The 18,850-nt window shown below is 39.9% G+C and overlaps 1 protein-coding gene across 7 annotated transcripts in view; it reads right to left on the reverse strand.

Annotated features, from left to right (window-relative positions):
• Positions 1–18,440, reverse strand: part of kif6 (kinesin family member 6) — a 165,564-nt gene extending 147,124 nt beyond the window's left edge. For all 7 annotated transcript variants that reach the window (XR_013799900.1, XR_013799901.1, XM_079631893.1 and 4 more), the window contains exons 1-2: positions 18,266–18,440; positions 15,461–15,567 (exon numbers count right to left, since the gene is read on the reverse strand). Coding sequence is in view for 5 of the 7 variants with exons in the window: in XM_079631893.1 (XP_079488019.1) it covers positions 15,461–15,567; positions 18,266–18,325 (167 nt within the window). In the remaining 2 variants the exon portion in view is untranslated. The remainder of the gene's footprint in view (positions 1–15,460; positions 15,568–18,265) is intronic.
• Positions 18,441–18,850: the final 410 nt, after the last annotated feature.

An 18,850-nucleotide genomic window follows, 5' to 3' on the forward strand; every position in this document is an offset into this window, starting at 1 on the left:
GTCGTTTCAAACAAGTCCAGCTGTGGAGTTTTAAAAGACAAAATTGAACCTGCAGATTCATCTTCTTGTCTCTCGCCGACGACAGCAGCAACTCTTATTTTTGGAAAGCTCAGCTCATTACTTATGTCTGACGGAAAACCTTGTCCAATGTTGTTTTTCCTATAGCCACTTGGTAATGCGTTGACAATTTCCTCCACCAGCTTTTCCGTCAAGCGCGAAGACTTTAATCCTGTCACTTCATTCAAGATTTCCACGGATTCCCATCGGTCATTATTTAAAAGTTGCCCCAGCTTGACAATGCCATGTCTTTGTAAACATGCACGCACGCTCACAGATGACAAAAGTCTTGTCTGAATCATCGAGTTGAAAAACAAACATTCCTCCCGTATCCAACTCCCAGATTCATCAATATCTCTTTCCACTTTAAAAACAGTTCACCAAGAGTGCAACATTGACCGGTAAAAGGATGTAACCTCAGACAAGTTCACTTTATCCAGTTCCATTAAAAACAGATGTCGATCTAATTTAAGACCACCTGCCTTTTGTAGAATTGTTTTTGCAGTCTCAGTCCAAGTTAAGTCCTTATAATACAGGAATCTCTGTGCTGCTTGTATTCTGAAAGCACAGATCTTACTCCGCACATCCACCAGACCTTGACCTCCCTCGCAGACGGGAAGGTAGACTGCTGCTGCTCTAATCCAATGCTCTCCACTCCAAAAAAAAATTCACAAATGTCCTCTGTATTTTGCAAATCAAATCTTCAGGTGGTTCCATTACAATGAGTCTATGCCATAAAGTTGAGGCAGCCAGATTATTCACAACCAGTATTCTTCCTCTGTATGACATCAGTGGTAATAGCGATTTCCATTTAAACAATCGGACAGACACCTTTTCCAGCATTCCCTCCCAATTTTTAGTCTGAAATTGTTTATTTCCCAAAAAAAACCCTAGCATTTTCATCCCATCTCTTTCCCACAACAATCCACCGGGTAATTTTGGAGGTCCTTGCCTACTTTTACACTGACCAATAATAAGTCCCTCACTCTTTCCCCAATTTACCCTTGCTGATGATGCCTTTCCATAATTTTTCATTGTTTCAGTTAAAATATTCACATCATTTTTGATTTGAAATAAAAACAGTAACATCATCAGCATAAGCTGATATCGAGATTCTATGCATGACATTAATTCCATTGAGATCCCTTCTTAGCCTGCACAGCAATGGCCCAATAACAAGGATATATAATTGTCCAGACAGTGGACAGCCTTGCCGAATCCCTTTTAACACAGGTATTGGTGCACTCAATCCTCCACCAGCTTTCACAATCACAAAAACTTCAGAATATAACAGTTGAATATATGATATAAAATTCTTCCCGAACCCAAAACTTTTTAAAACCTCGAAAAGATATGTATGATTGACTCTATCAAAAGCTTTCTCTTGGTCTAACGAAAGCACACCCAGGTTAACATTATTGAATTGATTAAGATCAATGACATCTCTTAACAAAAAAAGATTATCCATAATTGACCTATTAGGAATACAATATGTTTGATCTCTGTGAACTAAAACTTCCAAAACATGTTTCAACCTATTTGCTAAACATTTTGAAAGTATTTTATAGTCCATGCACAGTAAAGAGACAGGTCTCCAGTTCTTTAGAAGGCACAAATCTCCTTTTTTAGGGAGCAAAGAAAGGACTGCTCTTCGACAACTCACAGGAAGTAGCTTATTCCTTATACTTTCCAATAAGTCACTTCCAAGTACATTACAAAATGTCTGATACAACTCTGCCGGCAAACCATCAATTCCTGGAGAATGGCCATGTGATAACTGTCTCATAGCCTCAGTGATCTCCTGAAAAGTAATCTGTCCAGCCAAAGAGTATTTCTGTTCGTTTGACAGCTTCGGTAGATCACTCAGCAAATCAGAAACACATTCAAGATCACAAGTCTCAACATCATACAAGTCCGTATAGAAATTAACTGCCAGCTTCCTTATTTCCAATGGGTCAGAGGTTATGGTTATGACCCCGTCAGGCCTCCGAAGATGAAAAATTTGCTTTTGTTGGACACCCTTCTTTTCAAGATTAAAAAAATATGAGGAAGGGGCATCCATGTCCTTAATAGAGCAAATTCCTGCTCTTATTAATGCTCCCTTCACTTGTTCTTGTAATAATGTACCAAGTTCTTTCTTTTTATTCAAATGTTCATTTAGTATATTTCCATCATTATTTATCACAAGAATAGCCTTATACCCCTTTGAAGTTTTTGTATCGCTGCTTTCATCGTAGAAGTAGAATGTGAACTATAATTTTGACAAAAGGTTCTTATGTTTGCTTTACCAACCTCCCCACCACATAAGCACATTTTCAAAATAAACCTTTTTTAACTTCCAGTCATTCCAAAATAATTTAAAATTCTCACAAAATAAAGCATCCTGCAAAAGTTTAGTATTGAAATGTCAAAAATAATTTGGTTTTGTAGTTCTTTTCATATTCAAAACAAATAATATCAAATGGTGATCTGAAAACCCAACGGGTAAAATAGAAACATCCGTAATTGTATTGTTCCATTCTCTACCTATATAAAATTTGTCTAATCTAGCTCCACTAACCCTATTGTTAGATGCTTTGAGCCAAGTATACTGTCTGATTCTTGTGTTTCTTCTTCTCCAAATATCTATTAATTCAAACTCTTTTAAAAAATTTGACAATACAACACTTGATTCATGATGGGGTTCTTCTCCATTTCTATCAATAATAAAATTGATAGTACAATTCCAGTCACCTCCAATAATAGTACAAACATTGTTATCAATTTTCTGAATAGCACTCCTTAACTTAAAAAAATACCTCACACGCTCAGGTCCATTATTGGGTGCATACACATTTATCAGTACAAACACAGATCCTTCATATTCCATTTTTAACAGCAATATTCTTCCTTTTACAATTTCTTTAACAACCAAAATATTAACATTCATTCCTTTAGAAAATAAAATTGCTATCCCAGCACTTGTATTTGTCCCATGACTTAAAACACTTTTTCCTTCCCACCATCTACTCCATTCAGATTCATTATCTACACTCGTGTGTGTTTCTTGTAAGAAAGCTACATTTATTTTTTTAATACTAAATAACTCTGAAACCATTGCTAATTTATTACTATCCATACCCCCATTTATATTTAAAGATCCCACCCTCAACAGCTCCATAGAGGAAAGAAAATATAAAGAGGATAGAAAAAGAACAAAAAAGCAAAGAGAAAAATTCACACTGTGTGACTTAAACATTTGATCTGTTTTGCGAAGCATTCACTTTATCTCTTCTTAACTTTGTTAACATCTTCTCCAACCTGAACCTTTTTTGTTTACTTAAAGCCTCATAGCTAGCATTTCTATGCAACAGTTTCACTGAATGAATGAATTTATTCTCATCAGGAAAAAAATCTTTAACTTCAACAGTTCTACCAAAGGTCCCATCCAGGAAGTTATTTATATCTTGCAATGTATACACATCGTCCACACTTCCATACTGTGATCCAATGTCAGATACATCAGAGAAAGCATCATCATCTCTCATCACCAAATCAGCATCACTACTCATTTCACCAGAATTGGGCATTTCAGAATTTCCATTAGAAACCCTTTCAACACTAACCTTAGCTGCATCATCATTAGTTACACTAGCGTCCTCCAGTTCAGAAACATCATGATTTCTACCAGATTCAACCATTTCATGATCATTCTCAGTATGACTTTCAATCAATCCATCACTGTCAATGTTGCTCTGTGATCCAGCTTGAGGCTGCACATCCTCAGAAACTGACTTACTACTCTCACCAGCTGTAGAAGTACTAGGCCTAACTTCCACTTCACTAACCAGGGCCTTGTGTGGACATGCTTTCCCTTCATGCATGACTCTGAACGAAATGTCCAACTCCGGTTCATTTAAGAACATAAACACCTGCTGCCTGAAGAGCGTTTTAGAGCGGCGTTTTTTACACCCTAGCGGAATCATCTTAATCTCACTGGCCATTTTTCCATATCGCGTCAAAGCTTTCTCAATTTCAACATTTCGAATAAAAAGCGGCACATTGGATATCGTAACTCTAGTTGTCGGAGCAACAAGCGGTGAGATAATAAGAAAATCGCCATTTACCACAACTCCGTCGCTAATCAACTGATTTACTGTCTTCCTTCTCGACAAAAACCACCACTGCTTTATTCATCCTTGATGCTGTAGTAATGTTTTCATACCCAACTTTTTCCCCGATTGCCAGCAACACATTTTTAGAAAACAGAAGGAGAAAAAAGAAAACCTGAAATCAACCGTCCTCTCCTCGTAAGCACCCTCACACGCACCCCAACACTCCCAGCATGCACCGAGAGAGAGAGAGAGAGAGAGAGAGAGAGAGAGAGAGAGAGAGAGAGAGACTTGGTTAAACTTCAGTTAAGCATTCATCTGATATACAACTTACTGGTTAATCACCTGTTTCGCTGTACCGATCCATTCTGCAAATTAAAGGCATTAACTTACCATTCTGTCTGCTTCGTCTATGCCAAACCTGACAGAAGATCAGACCACCATGCAGAATCCATCGGAATCCGCGGTGAATTAACCTGTCAATCCGACCACCATTCATCAACCCAAATCTTCAGCCTCACTTCATCAAGCGCCTGTTGCTTTGTTCACTGCCTCAGCGTGTCCCATGGCCCGACCAGCCACATTCTCCGGTGAGGCGGAGGACTGCAGTGGGTTTCTTCTTCAGGTATCTTTGTATTTCTCCATGCAAGAACATCAATTCATTAACGATTCAGCTCGTGTGGCTTTCATCATTTCACTATTATCTGGGCAAGCACTTCAGTGGGCACAGTCTCTGTGCAATTCGAATTCGGAAGCCGTCAAATCACTCTCCGGGTTCACTCAACACTTCAAAGAAGTTTTCGGTTAACCAGCTGCCGATCTTTCAGTACATGATCAACTCTACAATCTTCGTCAAGGTCAATCTTCTGTGAGTACTTTCTCCTTACGATTCCGCACCTTAGCGGCATCCAGTGGATGGAATGAGGCAGCATTGATCACAGCTTTTTGTCATGGTTTGAATCCTAACACTCGTCAGTTGATGGTGGTTTACGACGACAGTCTGGGAATTGAGAAATTAATTCAAAAATCCATCCGAATTTCGCAAAGACTATCAGCCTGTGATTCTCCGACTCCCACTGTATGTTCTCCGCCCTCGATTCCATCAGTCACTCCTCCAGCACCAGAGCCTATGGATCTTGGCTCCGCCCATCTTCCAGCTTCAGAGCGTCAACGACGAATTCTTCATAAACTCAGTCTCTATTGTGCTTCTGATAATCATCTTCTCAGCACTTGTCCTGTTCGACCTCCAGTCGCAGCGGTAAGCACAATTCAGGTCTCACCTAAAATTGAAGCGTTAAATCGCACCACAGTATATGTATTAACCTCTCGCATTTGTGTCGCAGCGCAATCCCTTATTGACTCTGGTTTGGCGGGGAATTTCATCTCCACTCAGCTTCTCCAAAAATTGAACATCCGTAAACATCGCAGTTCTCAAGACCTCCATATACAAACCATCCAGGGAAAACCGCTGGGTCGAGGTTGAATTCGTTACTGTTCACCTACTCTGACGCTGCACGTGGGTTGTCTTCATTCAGAGAAGATTTTTTTTATGGTGCTGGAGGTGTCCACCGCTGAGCTCATCCTGGGACGCCCCTGGTTAGTGCATCGATTATCGTCATCTTAACTCTCACACCATCAAATACAGTTATCCCCTTCCTCTGGTCCCAGCTGCCTTGGAGCAGGTGCGTGGGGCTCGCGTATTTTCTGAACTAGACCTTCGGAGTGCATACAACTTGATCCGTATACGGCATTGAGATGAGTGGAAGACAGTGTTCGTCACCCCGTCTGGCCATTATGAATATCAGGTTATGCCCTTCGGGCTGTCAAACGCTCCAGCGGTCTTCCAGGGGTACATGAACGAAGTGTTCTGTGAGTACCTCAACCGCTTTGTGATTGTCTACATTGACGATATCCTTATTTATTCATCCTCAATTGCTGAACACCATCGTCATGTCATTCAAGTACTAGAGAAACTGAGAGAACACAAGCTTTACCTGAAATTGGAGAAGTGTGAGTTCCATATCACCTCTGTTCAGTTCCTGGGTTATATAATTGATCAGCATAGTGGAAGGTGGAAACAATCCAAGACTGGCCATTACCCACATCTGTTAAAGAACTTCAAAGATTCCTTGGTTTTGCAAATTTCTACAGAAGATTCATCAAGAACTACAGTCTCATCAGTGCTCCGCTCACATCTTCATTAAAGAATCGTCCCAAGTCTCTGTCCTTGACTCCCACCGCTATCCAAGCCTTCCATCGCCTCAAAGAAGTCTTCACGACAGCACCAATCCTCATCCATCCTAATCCTGAACTTCCCTTCATCGTTGAGGTTGATGCGTCTTCTACAGGGGTTGGAGCGGTGCTGTCACAGCGGCAGGGTGAGCATCCCAGACTCCATCCATGTGCCTTCTTTTCCAAAAAGCTGTCCCCGGCGGAGCAAAACTAAGACATCGGCAACCAGGAACTGCTAGCCATAAAACTGGCTTTAGAAGAATGGAGACATTGGCTGGAGGGAGCAAATCACCAGTTTGAAGTAATTACAGATCATCGCAACTTGGAATATCTTCGTGAGGCAAGAAGATTGAATCCTCGCCAGGCCCGCTGGGCACTCTTCACTCGATTCAACTTCGTTGTTACTTACCGTCCAGGAAGTAAGAATTACAAGGCAGACGCTCTCTCCAGACTCCATCATTCATCTTCAGAGGACCTCAGTACTGAAACCATCCTTCCTCCAGCCTTAATCCTCAGTCCCATTCTCTGGGACATCGACCAGTAAATCTCTCAGGAAAATTCTCACCATCCTGCTCCGCCGGGAGGTCCAGAAGGGCGTACTTTCGTACCTCAACATCTTCGGGGCTCTGGACATCCAGGTAACAAGCGTACCCTCTCGCTCCTTCGTCAGCGGTACTGGTGGCCGAAGATGTCGCCAGATTCGTCCGCGGCTGCTCAGTCTGCGCCATCTCCAACACGCCCAGAAAACTACCTGAGGGTAAACTTGTGCCACTACCCATACCCAGACGACCTTGGTCACACATCGGAGTGGACTTCATGACTGACCTTCCTAGATCCGGTGGATTTACCTGTGTGCTTGTCATTGTGGATAGATTTTCCAAAGGCTGCAAGTTGATACCTTTACCTGGTATACCCACGGCTTTAGAAACAGCTGAAGCGTTGTTTCATCACGCATTCAGAAATGTCGGCATTCCAGAAGACATCGTTTCGGACAGGGGACCCCAATTCATCTCCCGGGTGTGGCACGCCTTCTTCAAGCTCCTCGGGGTCACTGTCAGCCTCTCATCAGGATATCATCCGCAGACTAGCGGCCAGACTGAGCGGAAGATTCAGGAGATTGGACGTTACCTGCGAACTTATTGCCACCAGTACCAAGACAGCTGGAACCGATACCTCCCCTGGGCGGAATACGCCCAAAATTCCCTCACTCAGCGTATCACCGGGCTCACTCCCTTTCAGTCCTTCCTTGGATACCAGCCACCTCTCTTCCTCTTCTGGCGCAATATGGCTGCCGTGGCATCATCCAGGTGGATGCTGCACATTGGTGGTGGTTGAGGAGATTTCCCCCTTGTATGTAAACACTTTGAGTGTCCAGAAAAGCGCTATATAAATGTGATGAATTATTATTATTATTATTATTCCCTTGGTCGGGTGAGCCCTCGGAGGTTCCAGCTGTCGACTTTTGGTTCCATCAGAGCGAGGGGGTATGGGACTCAGCTCATGTGCATCTACAACAGGCAGTGCGGAGGCACAAGGACCAAGCGGATCGTCTACGAGCCGATACACCCCAATATCAGCCTGGTCAGAAGGTGTGGTTATCGACGAGGGACATTCGCCTCCGCCTGCCTTGCCGTAAGCTGAGTCCTTGATTCATTGGACCTTTCACCATCCAGAGGCAGTTGAACGAAGTAACCTACAGACTCAACCTTCCACCGCAGTACAAGATCTCTCCTTCCTTCCATGTCTCTCTCCTCAAACCCTTCACTGACCCAGTCTCTTCTGTTCCCTCAGATTCCACCTCGGATGACGTGCCTCCTCCTCCCGTTCCTGTGGAAGAAGGATTCCATCACCATCTCCCTCCACTCATTCCCCACTCTGCCCACTCATTCATTCACACGCTCATTGTCACCTGATTACTAATCACCGTCACCTGGACCTCATTATCAGTTCACCCTTATATACCTGCTACAAACATTCAGTCATTGTCTGATCTCGTCTACACATGATACAGACTCTCTGCCATACTTGCCTGCATTCCTACCTACGATCTCAATCTTCTCCGCCAGTCATTCCGTCTAAGGAACTCCTTCATCTGCAAGAGAGAAAGAGAGAGAGAGAGAGACTTGGTTACACTTCAATTAAGTATTCATCTGATATACAACTTACTGGTTACTCACCTGTTTCGCTGTACCGATCCATTCTGCAAATTAAAGGCATTAACTTACCATTCTGTCTGCTTCGTCTATGCCAAACCTGACAGATACAAGAGTAAAATCATTAATTAAATTAAATAAACTTTGCACATCTTTTTGTCCACTTACAAACACCATTACATCATCAGCATAAGCAGATAAACATATATTTTTTGTACAGTTAGGCAAATGTAATCCATCAATTCTTTCCTTTATTTTTTGTAATAAAGGCTCAATGGCCAACATTCCAGATAGAGAGCACCCTTGTCTTACACCTCTTTTAACCTGAAATGGAGCACATAAACCACCATTAATCTTCAATACACTTTCAATCTCACTAGAGTACCTGGACCATCATACTAAAATCTTTTTTTAAACCAAATGCTGCTAAAGTTTTCCACAAATAGGGGTGCTCAACCCTATCAAAAGCTTTCTCCTGGTCCAGTGGAATCAATCCAAAATCCAAATCAAGCTATTTTGACACCTCTAAACCATCCCGAACTAAAGAGATGTTGTCAACAATGGATCTGCGAGGAATATAGTAGGACTGGTCTGGATGTATTAGGCTACTTGCCTTATTACTTCAGCCAATCTGTTTGCCAAAACCTTAGAGAGCAGTTTGTAATCACAACAAAGAAGCGATACAGGGCGCCAATTCTTTATGTCTGTCAAATCTCCTTTCTTTGGTATTAGCATTATCACTGCCCTCCTCAACGGCAACATACCTTTTGACAGGCTATCACTCAGCACTTGTAACAAGTCCGCTCCCAACTCTGTCCAGAAAGTCAATTGGGAGGCCGTCAATCCCAGGAGCTTTTCCTGATTCCATGTCATGAAGGACCTTATATAACTCTCCCAGACTTAGCCCACCTGAAAGAGCCACATTACCTTCTTCTGACATCTTTGGAAGGGAATTCAAAAAAGTATTGTCCTCATCACCCTCCGTTACATACTCACTTCTATACAGATTTTTGTAAAAACCAACTGCTCTCTTTCGAATATCACTGGGGTTCAGCAAAACTTGACCCTCTTCTGACCGCAAGGCTTTAATCAATCTCTTCTGCCCATTTTTTTTCTCTAAACAGAATTTTTTTTCGACGGTGCATCTATATGATTTATATTTTGAAATCTTGATCTGACCAATGTGCCCTGTGTTCTGTATTCTAGCAGATTCGTTAACTGAGCTTTCTTTTTGAAAAATATTTCAAAATGATTACTTGTCCCAGTTGATTCAGCTATTTTTTGACACTCACTTAATTTATTCTCCAAAGTTTCCAAAGATTTTTTAAACTCTATAGTGATGTTGCAAGTGTATTGTTGACAAAACTTTGCCAACAATACACTACTGTATTGATCTAAAATTAGTCTTTGATTTTCTATAATTCTGCCAAAAATATTTAAAAGAGTCTCTAAAAAAACTATCACTCAATAAAGAAATATTGAAATGTCAATAAGCGCTACTAGGTTTATTTGAAATTAAAATAAAATTATATTGTAACAAGCACAGCCAGAGAGCAGAGCAAAACAAAACGCTTCCTACGCTATGTTCTACGTCATACGCCGGCAACCATCTCCCGTGAACGCGCGTCGACCGTTGCCGGAAGCCAGTTATTTTCATTTTTAAAGTTTTAAATATGTATATTTTTATGACAAAATCGCACGGATTACCCTCAGAAGGCCTTTATTTATCCCCCAGGAGCTGGATGGATTACTTTTGTGAAGGATGCATGCACATTTTTGGGACTTGAAGGAGGTGGACCCCATAACTTGACATTATAACCACTGAAAGATCTAAGACATTTTCTAAAATAACTGAAAATGTGTTCATCTGAAAAATGATTGACATATGCATCTCGAACGGCTTGAGGGTGAGTAAATCATAGGTTTAATATAATTTTTGGTCGAACTATCCCTTTAAGTTCCTGTCAGTCAAGACAACGCTCCTGGTTGCATTGGCCTCCATCAAGAGGGTAGGGGACCTGCACGCATTCTCTGTAGACGAAGCGTGCCTGGAACTCGGGCCGGCCTATTCTCACGGGATCCTGAGACCCCGGCCTTGATATGTGCCCAAGGTTCCCACCACTCGCTTCCGGGACCAGGTGGTGAACCTGCAAGCGCTGCCCCTGGAGGAGGCAGACCAAGCCGTGGCACTGCTCTGTCCAGTACGCGCCCTCCATGCTTATGTAGACAGAACGCAGTGTTTCAGGACCTCAGACCAACTCTTTGTCTGTTATGGTAGGAAGCTGAAGGGAAAGGCTCTCTCCAAACAAAGGTTGTCCCACTGGATAGTGGACGCCATTGCTTTGGCATACCAGCAGCAAGGTCGACCGTGCCCCCTTGGTGTGACGGCCCACTCCACCCGGAGTGTGGCCTTCTCTTGGGCTCTAGCGCATGGCGCCTCGCTAACAGACATCTGCAGAGCTGCAGGCTGGGCGACACCCAATACATTCGCCAGATTCTACAATCTCCGAGTGGAGCCAGTGACCTCACGTGTACTCGCTTCAACCAGCCGGTACTAGGACCCGCTCAGGTGTCTTCGCTTGCTCGCCATTCCACTCCACGGACTGGATACCTGCAATATTCTCCTCAGGTGAGCCTCAAAAGCCCTGAGTTCCTCCAGCGCTGTTGACGTCAACGCCAGAGTTATGCCTCCGGCAGCTTTTGCGATTGGCTAGGTGACGCCATGTGCATGTCTACACAAATCAAACAATGCCAGAGAGTGGAGGCAGCCAAATTGTTAATTATCAATATTCGCCCCTTATAAGAAATTTTTGGGAGTAAAAACTTCCACTTATTTAAGCTCCCTTTTACCTTTTCAATAACATCTTAGATTTTTTTCTTAATAACATTCTCATTTACCAAAAACACTCCCAAGTATTTAAAACCATCTCTGGTCCATTTCAGACCAGCTGGAAGAATGGGCTCACCACGTAACCAACTCCCAACACTTATGGCTTCACTTTTTTGCCAATTCACTTTTGCAGAAGAAACACTTTTAAACTCTTCCAATAATCGCAACATCATGTTCACATCATTTTTATCTTTAATTAGTACCACCACATCATCAGTGTAAGCTGATAATTTAACAGTATGGGTGGAATTTGGCATGACCACACCTGACATCTCTGCTCTTAACTTATTCAAAAGAGGTTCTAAGGCTAACGTATAAAGCATGCCAGATAGTGCACAGCCTTGTCTAACCCCTCTTAAAACCTTAAAAGGAGAGCATAAGTCACCATTTATTTTCAACATACTCTCAACGTCACAATACAAAGCTTTAATCATCAATATAAAACTAGGACTAAAACCGAAAGCTTCAAAAACACTCCACAAGTAACTGCTCGACTCTAACAAAAGCTTTTTCTTGATCGACTGAAATAAAACCAAAATCTGAAAAAGTCTTACCATTATCCAAAATATCTCTTATAAAAAAAAATGTTAACAAAGATTTTCCTACCAGAAAACGTGATCTAATTATACCCTGTGTAGATAAATCGAACAATTCCGTCAAATAAGCTTCTTTTTTTTTAAAGACTCTAAATGAGTTCCATTTTTTGTCAACTCAAAGACTTCTTGGAGTTTAACTAAATCTTCTTCTAACTTTCTTATGGATCCAATTCTATCTTGTGTGACGTTGAGAGTATATTGTTGACAGAGTTGTTTAATTTGGGCCTTTACAAACTCCCACCACTGCTGTAAGGTTTGGAAAGAAGACTTCATGGATTGTGCATTAACCCAAATTTTTTTTTAAAACATCAATAAAATGTTTATCACATAGCAATGTACTATTAAAATGCCAATAGGCGCTTTTCGGTTTTACACAATCGACAAACATCTCACATTTTACCAAGCTGTGATCAGAAAATCCAACTGGACATATTGAACAATCTCTAAAAAAATTACATTTATGCTTGAAACCATAAAATCGATCTAATCTTGCCAATGATAACTTATTTTCATATGCATGTACCCAAGTATATTGTCTTTGTGTATAATAAAAATTTCTCCAGATATCAGTAATATCATGAGATTTCATTAACTGAACTAACCTCCTACGTGACTGCATATGTGGCTCAACATGACTCCTGTCTAAAACATTTTCAGTGCAATTCAAATCTCTCCCCAATAATAACCAACTCTCTGGATCACAATCACTTAAAACTTTGCACAGTGTTTAAAAAAAGCATTCTTTCAATTGCAGCGTTTGGAAAATAAATACAAATTAATGCAAAAGAAAAATTGTTTTCATAAAAAAAAACTTATTATTTCATCAACTTTATAAGATGCAGGTATAAAACTTTTCGAAAACAAAATAGCAACCCAATCCGCTCACCGAGGAAAAATTACTTAAAACTGATTGCCCATCAAACTCCATTGCCCAATCTGAAACATTTGATAAATCACTAGGCTATGTGTTTCTTGCGTGAATAAAACATCAATCTTCTTCTGTGTCATTAACTCAAACAACTGTGCTCTTTTCCTACTTTCTCTTGCTCCATTAATATTTAAGGAGGCAAAATTTACAACTCCCATGAATATATATCTGGAAAAAACTCTTCAATTTGAACTTTCCTTGCATTTTTTGTCACTTTTAAACAGTTTGATGACGTCTACACTATACAGTATACTCGACCAGAAAATCCACACTGAGGTAAGCTATCTGAAATACTACATTCAGAGACCTCACTGTCACTTTCTGTATCAGTATGGCTCACCTCCCGAACATCAAGTCCTTTAATCGGTTTATTAACATAGCGTTCCTTTAATTTTCTTTTTTGCTGTGTTTTAAAAGAATAATCCTCCAATTCACACACAGAACCCTCAATATTATCCACATTCATTGTGTTCTGTTCGCAAGATTCAACCGCACTGTTGTCATCATCTTCCGACTCAATCGTTCGACCTGTTGTTGTCTGACCACTCTCGAGATTTTCATTCTCTTTGTCTTCAAAGACTGCTAATTTTGCACTTTCAACTGGTTTGACTGTTGTTGTCTCATTTTTATTTTTTCCCGCATCTATTAATGCAGCGGTTAAACAAGCTGCACTTGCACTTGTTCCTGGCCTTTCCGCATCTATAGTTACGTTCTGCAATTCTCTAGCAATTGTACTCGTAGCGGTTGCATCATAAATTGTCTCAGCACTTTTCTTATTTGTTTTATCCACTTTCCTAGGGCAATCACGTACAAGATGTCCGTTTTCTCCACAACCAAAACATGTCATTGTGTTCGTTGTGGCGAAAATCACATAATTAAAATCTTTGTTATGAAAATTTAGAGGTAAGTCCAATTCTTCAACGTTATCTTTTAGAATCATATAGACATACCGTCTAAACGACACCACATATTTTAGTAGAGAAGACTTTCCCCCAAATGGGATCATCTTTATTGTTGACACCATTTGACCATATCTGGAAAGCATCTCTACCAAAACCTCATTCTTAATATTATTAGATAACGTTACCCTTTTTGAGGGTGTAGAAAGAGGAAGCACCTGCGCAAAAATGCCACGAATATCAACACCAGTCTCCACCAGTTGATTCGTCAATTCAATTGAAAACAACATCAGCACCATTCATCTGCGATGCTGACAAGATACAGTATTCTCGCAACCAATTAAAAGCTAAACTACATTCTTCAACACAAATGACAACACAAAAAGAGAGAGAGAGAGAGAGAGAGAGAGAGAGAGAGAGAGAGAGAGAGAGAGAGAGAGAGAGAGAGAGAGAGAGAGAGAGAGAGAGAGAGAGAGAGACATTTTTAGAATATTGTCTTTGAACTTCCGTGTTTGCGGTTGCTCTATATCTCTATGGCATTGCTGTCCAGAAGTAATTAGCTTTTGAAGAGGATTTATTTATTGTAAAGTTAACGAAAATTATCATGATGAGGATTGTAATGTTTAAAGCAGTCTTAAAAAATGTCAGTAGACCGGGAATATTTAAAAATGAGCCGTTCATTCATAAATATGCAAGATCACTGTGAAAATACAGACCGGAAGACAAAAGACAACGAGCGCAGCGTTGAAAAGGGGCGGGGCTACATAAGGTCTATAACCTGTGTGGATTAATTTAGGTTACTCATAAAATCTACATGATAAAGTATATCACCAAAGTATATGACCAACGAATAGTAATCTCGCTAGAAAGGCCAATCTACTCTGAACAAAATTATAAACACAACACTTTCGTTTTTGCCCCATTTTTCATGAGCTGAACTCAAAGATCTAAGATTTGTTCTATGTACACAAAAGGCCTATTTCTCTCAAATCTTTTTTTTTTTTTTTTTTTTTTTTTTTTTTGCATTTATGCATTTGGCAGACGCTTTTATCCAAAGCGACTTACATTGCATTATCCTATACATTTATACATAGGTATGTGCAATCCCTGGGATCAAACCCACAACCTCACGTTGTTAACGCAATGCTCTTACCACTGAGCTACAGGAAAACTTAAGATCTGTTCGCAGGTGCATCACATCTTGAGGTTTTCGCTGAGGAGCCAAGCCGGTGACCCGGCCAGGCGGTGACCCGGCCAGGCGGTGACCCGGCCAGGCGGCCACCCAGCAGTGGTACAGCAGTTGTGGCGACGGGACGTGAAAGCGAAAAGCTGAAGATGCGATTTTCAAAATCCTACTGTTTTACTGGTGCAATAAATGGAAATGAAGTAGACAAAACTTATGGATGTTTGCAAATAATTGAAATAACAATAAAAAAATAAAGTTTCAGAGAGAGAAAAAAACTTTCATATTTCAATCCTAGTGGGCACAGAAAATATGCCCTTCATGAGGAAAATTAAACTTTATTATGCTTGCAAGGATATTAGGATCATGACAGATCATGTTTGTGAAATCAACACTATAATTCCATAAAATGAAATCTCTCTACACATCACCTGAAATTGTAGTTTTCCCTCTTATTGTTGATAAAACCATCCGCCAAGTCTCTGGGAACCACAAACTCCAAACTACTGCCTTGCTCCTCACAGTCCACAAAGTACCCCTGAAAAGCGGATGCTTAAGCATGAGTTCACATAATCTAGACTGGCTGGTACAGACATATTTTATGATTTATATATTCTGCAAGCATGACTTTATCAGTAAGACAAAATTATAATCATATTACAGACATGCTAATTATAATCATATTACAGGCATGCTAAGATGATAAATGAATATATACAGTATATATATATATTATATACGAGGAGGCGAGGAACGGGAAGGCTTTCTTGTCGAGAAACCTGACTGACAAATAAATTCTCCTCCCCCTTCATATCTGTCACAATAATTTTAAGCTTTACCTTTGCAGTTTAGATAAATCATATATATTACACATATATCAACAGGGCATCTTGCTTTATCTTTATTATTTATTAAAGCTGCAGTCCGTCGTTTTTCCTCTTTGTCGCCATCTCTGTTAGAAATCTGCAATTGCAGTTATTCGCGGAATTATTAACTGTGCGTGGGTAGTAAATCGGCATGAAACAGCGCGGATGAACACAATGTATTGAGGAGAACCTGTCGCGTCGCTGTGGATACTGTACTGTCATCAGCAATGTCAGAGTATACCTTTTGAAAGTGTCAACATTAGAATTTTCATCGGTAAATGTCATCTGAACAAGTAAGTAACATTCACTTTTGTTCTGACCAAATTCGGGGGGTGGGGGGAAGCATTGCAGTAGCTATATCATGCTGATTAAATCTAACGATTGCTTATATCACGTCAAAACGTGAAAAATATATTTTTTTCTGTAGCCACTCTGAAGTCCGAAGTCTTTGGGTTTTACAACTGGTGAATCTCCAGTTGTCACTGGTGATTGTCGCTTTAAACTTTCGGGATCCGCCATACCAAGTGGATAAATCTCCACCTCCATCATCCACACACGCTAGCCGGGGACTCCTTCTCTATGTGTACAGAAGTGACGTAATGACGCAAAGACATGCTCGAAATTCCCGCGGAAATCCACCAGTACCACTGGAATTAAAATCATTATTACAAGATTACCGTTTTGAATCGAGGTAAGGCAAGCAGATCGTTTTGAACACTGGCTGGTTACGTTTTTTTTCAAAAATGTCTTTTTTGATATTTTTAAACCCAAAAAAGTGCCGGACTGCAGCTTTAAATAACCAAACTTGAACAACATAACGGCAGATCCTTTGAGCAAAGCTGATGACGCTTTGAAGTAACGCTCGAGTGATCAAGAATATTCCAATATAAAAATAAGCTTTCCTTCAATTCCTCCGTCCTCATTTTCTTTCCTTGCAGAAAGGAAACGAGGATGCAGAAATAAGAAAGCACCCAAGGGGAAGTAAAGACAGGAATGACAGTAGGAGTGTAACAATATATCGTGGGTCACAATATATCGCAATACAAAAATGAAACAATATATGTACCGTGGATAGTGACAATCTGTATTGTATGTAGTTTACCTCTAAAAAAAAAAAGTGTTATATATATAGTAAAACCTACTATATATAGGCCCTAATGTTGAATATAATAATGCAATGGAAGAATATTTTTGGGTCCTGATAATGTCAAATGTCTTATGTTACCAGTAAAAAGTGGCCTACATAATTTTAAACATATCTACCGGTAGTCAGTGACATATTCAAGCATATTCATATTCAAGCAAGCATATTCGTCTAAAATAATTCTTTATTTTCAGCTTCAGAATCCTGAATATTTTTATTCTGGTGTCACCATTGTTCGGTGCATTGGGTTACTAGCACCAAGTCCAAGCCTATTAATTTCCATCCACAATGTAATTTAGTATTTGAATCAACAGTACATTTTTTGTAACCTTTTACCATATGTCTTAGAGAATCACAATAATATTGTATCCTGAGTTCAGTATTGTGATATGTATCGAATCGTGACATGAGTGTATCGTTACACCCCTAAAAAAATGGTTTAAATCATCTCATCTTAACTGTTGGGGCATATCTGCATTTTTCTCTTATTACTAACTCTTAATAAGGTTTGAATTCAGGTTGATTGGGACACTTTTTGCTATTGAGATGACTGGGAAAAAGTGTCCCCCAATCAACCTGAATTCACCCTTATGTAAAATGTAAATAACACAGGCCATAAACAGACAGAAGTGCTATTAGTTGCCGTACAGAAATCAGAGATCTTGAGGGTTTGTGCTCACAGATGCTTTTGTTTTTAAGTAATGTTAGCCGAATAATACCCAGGTAAATGAAACCCATTTCGTATTTATTTACTTCTGTAGGAAATGACTATATAATAATAAAACAAATATTATTGGACTAAAATGATTATTGCTCTACGTTTTACAAGAAAATATATAATTTTAGTCTTTCTACTTCAAAATTTCAAGTTAATTCAATGTGGACTTGCAGTTTGTTTATAAATATTTAAAAAAATGACTAGCAATTTCTGAGTGTAAATTGTTTTATAGTAAATCCTACACCACTTTAGTTTATCAGTGTAACGTTAGACATTAGACACTGAAGCACCAACATTCTAAAAGAAAACACGTGCGTTTAACTCTTATTAAACCTTTAGATAGATAGGCCTATTGAAATCAAAATGTAAATAACATGACTAGGCTACGTATATGCAGACAGACGTGCTATAAGAATTGCATAATAGTTGATGCACAGATGTTGAGATTATATGTGCAAAACCGACTAACTTAGGTGTCCAATACAAAGTACACACGCAAAATACTCACCGAGGTGGGTTTCTTCGTCGGTTTCACACGTACAAAGATTTGAATCGTTTGCTTAACCATTGTTTCATATGGTAATTATTAGTATTTCATTATTATTCATCGCCCGTTTAGCTTCACACATTTAATTCACTCCTTACTTTTGTATACTTCTGTGTACAGAGGTTGCTACGCGACCAGTGACGCATGAAACATGCGTGAGTAGGCGGCTGCAGTGAGCATGCCAGTGAGGGGAGGAGTGAAAAAAGTGCAGGCATCTCTCTTCTCTCAGTGGATCAGACCAGAGCCGATCAGACACCTACGAGATCAAATGCGGATATCGCGGGATTCACGCTCGTGCACGGTGTTGCTAATGAACTGGATCTAATTTAAATTCTGTATATTACAATAAATATAATGAACAAGACAGTGAAAGTTATGGTTATTTAATTACACACCAAAGAGACGTGTTTACTTTAACTACAGACATGTTTTATAAATATTCTTTTAATAAATATGACAACAATTAAATTACCCATATAGAGAGCACACTGTCAGAGAGTTCGGTAATAACTCTATGAGTTCGGGAAACATTTATACACATAAAAA

This window comes from Phoxinus phoxinus (genome assembly GCF_949152265.1).
Source record: "Phoxinus phoxinus genome assembly, chromosome: 13".
NCBI lineage: Eukaryota > Metazoa > Chordata > Actinopteri > Cypriniformes > Leuciscidae > Phoxinus > Phoxinus phoxinus.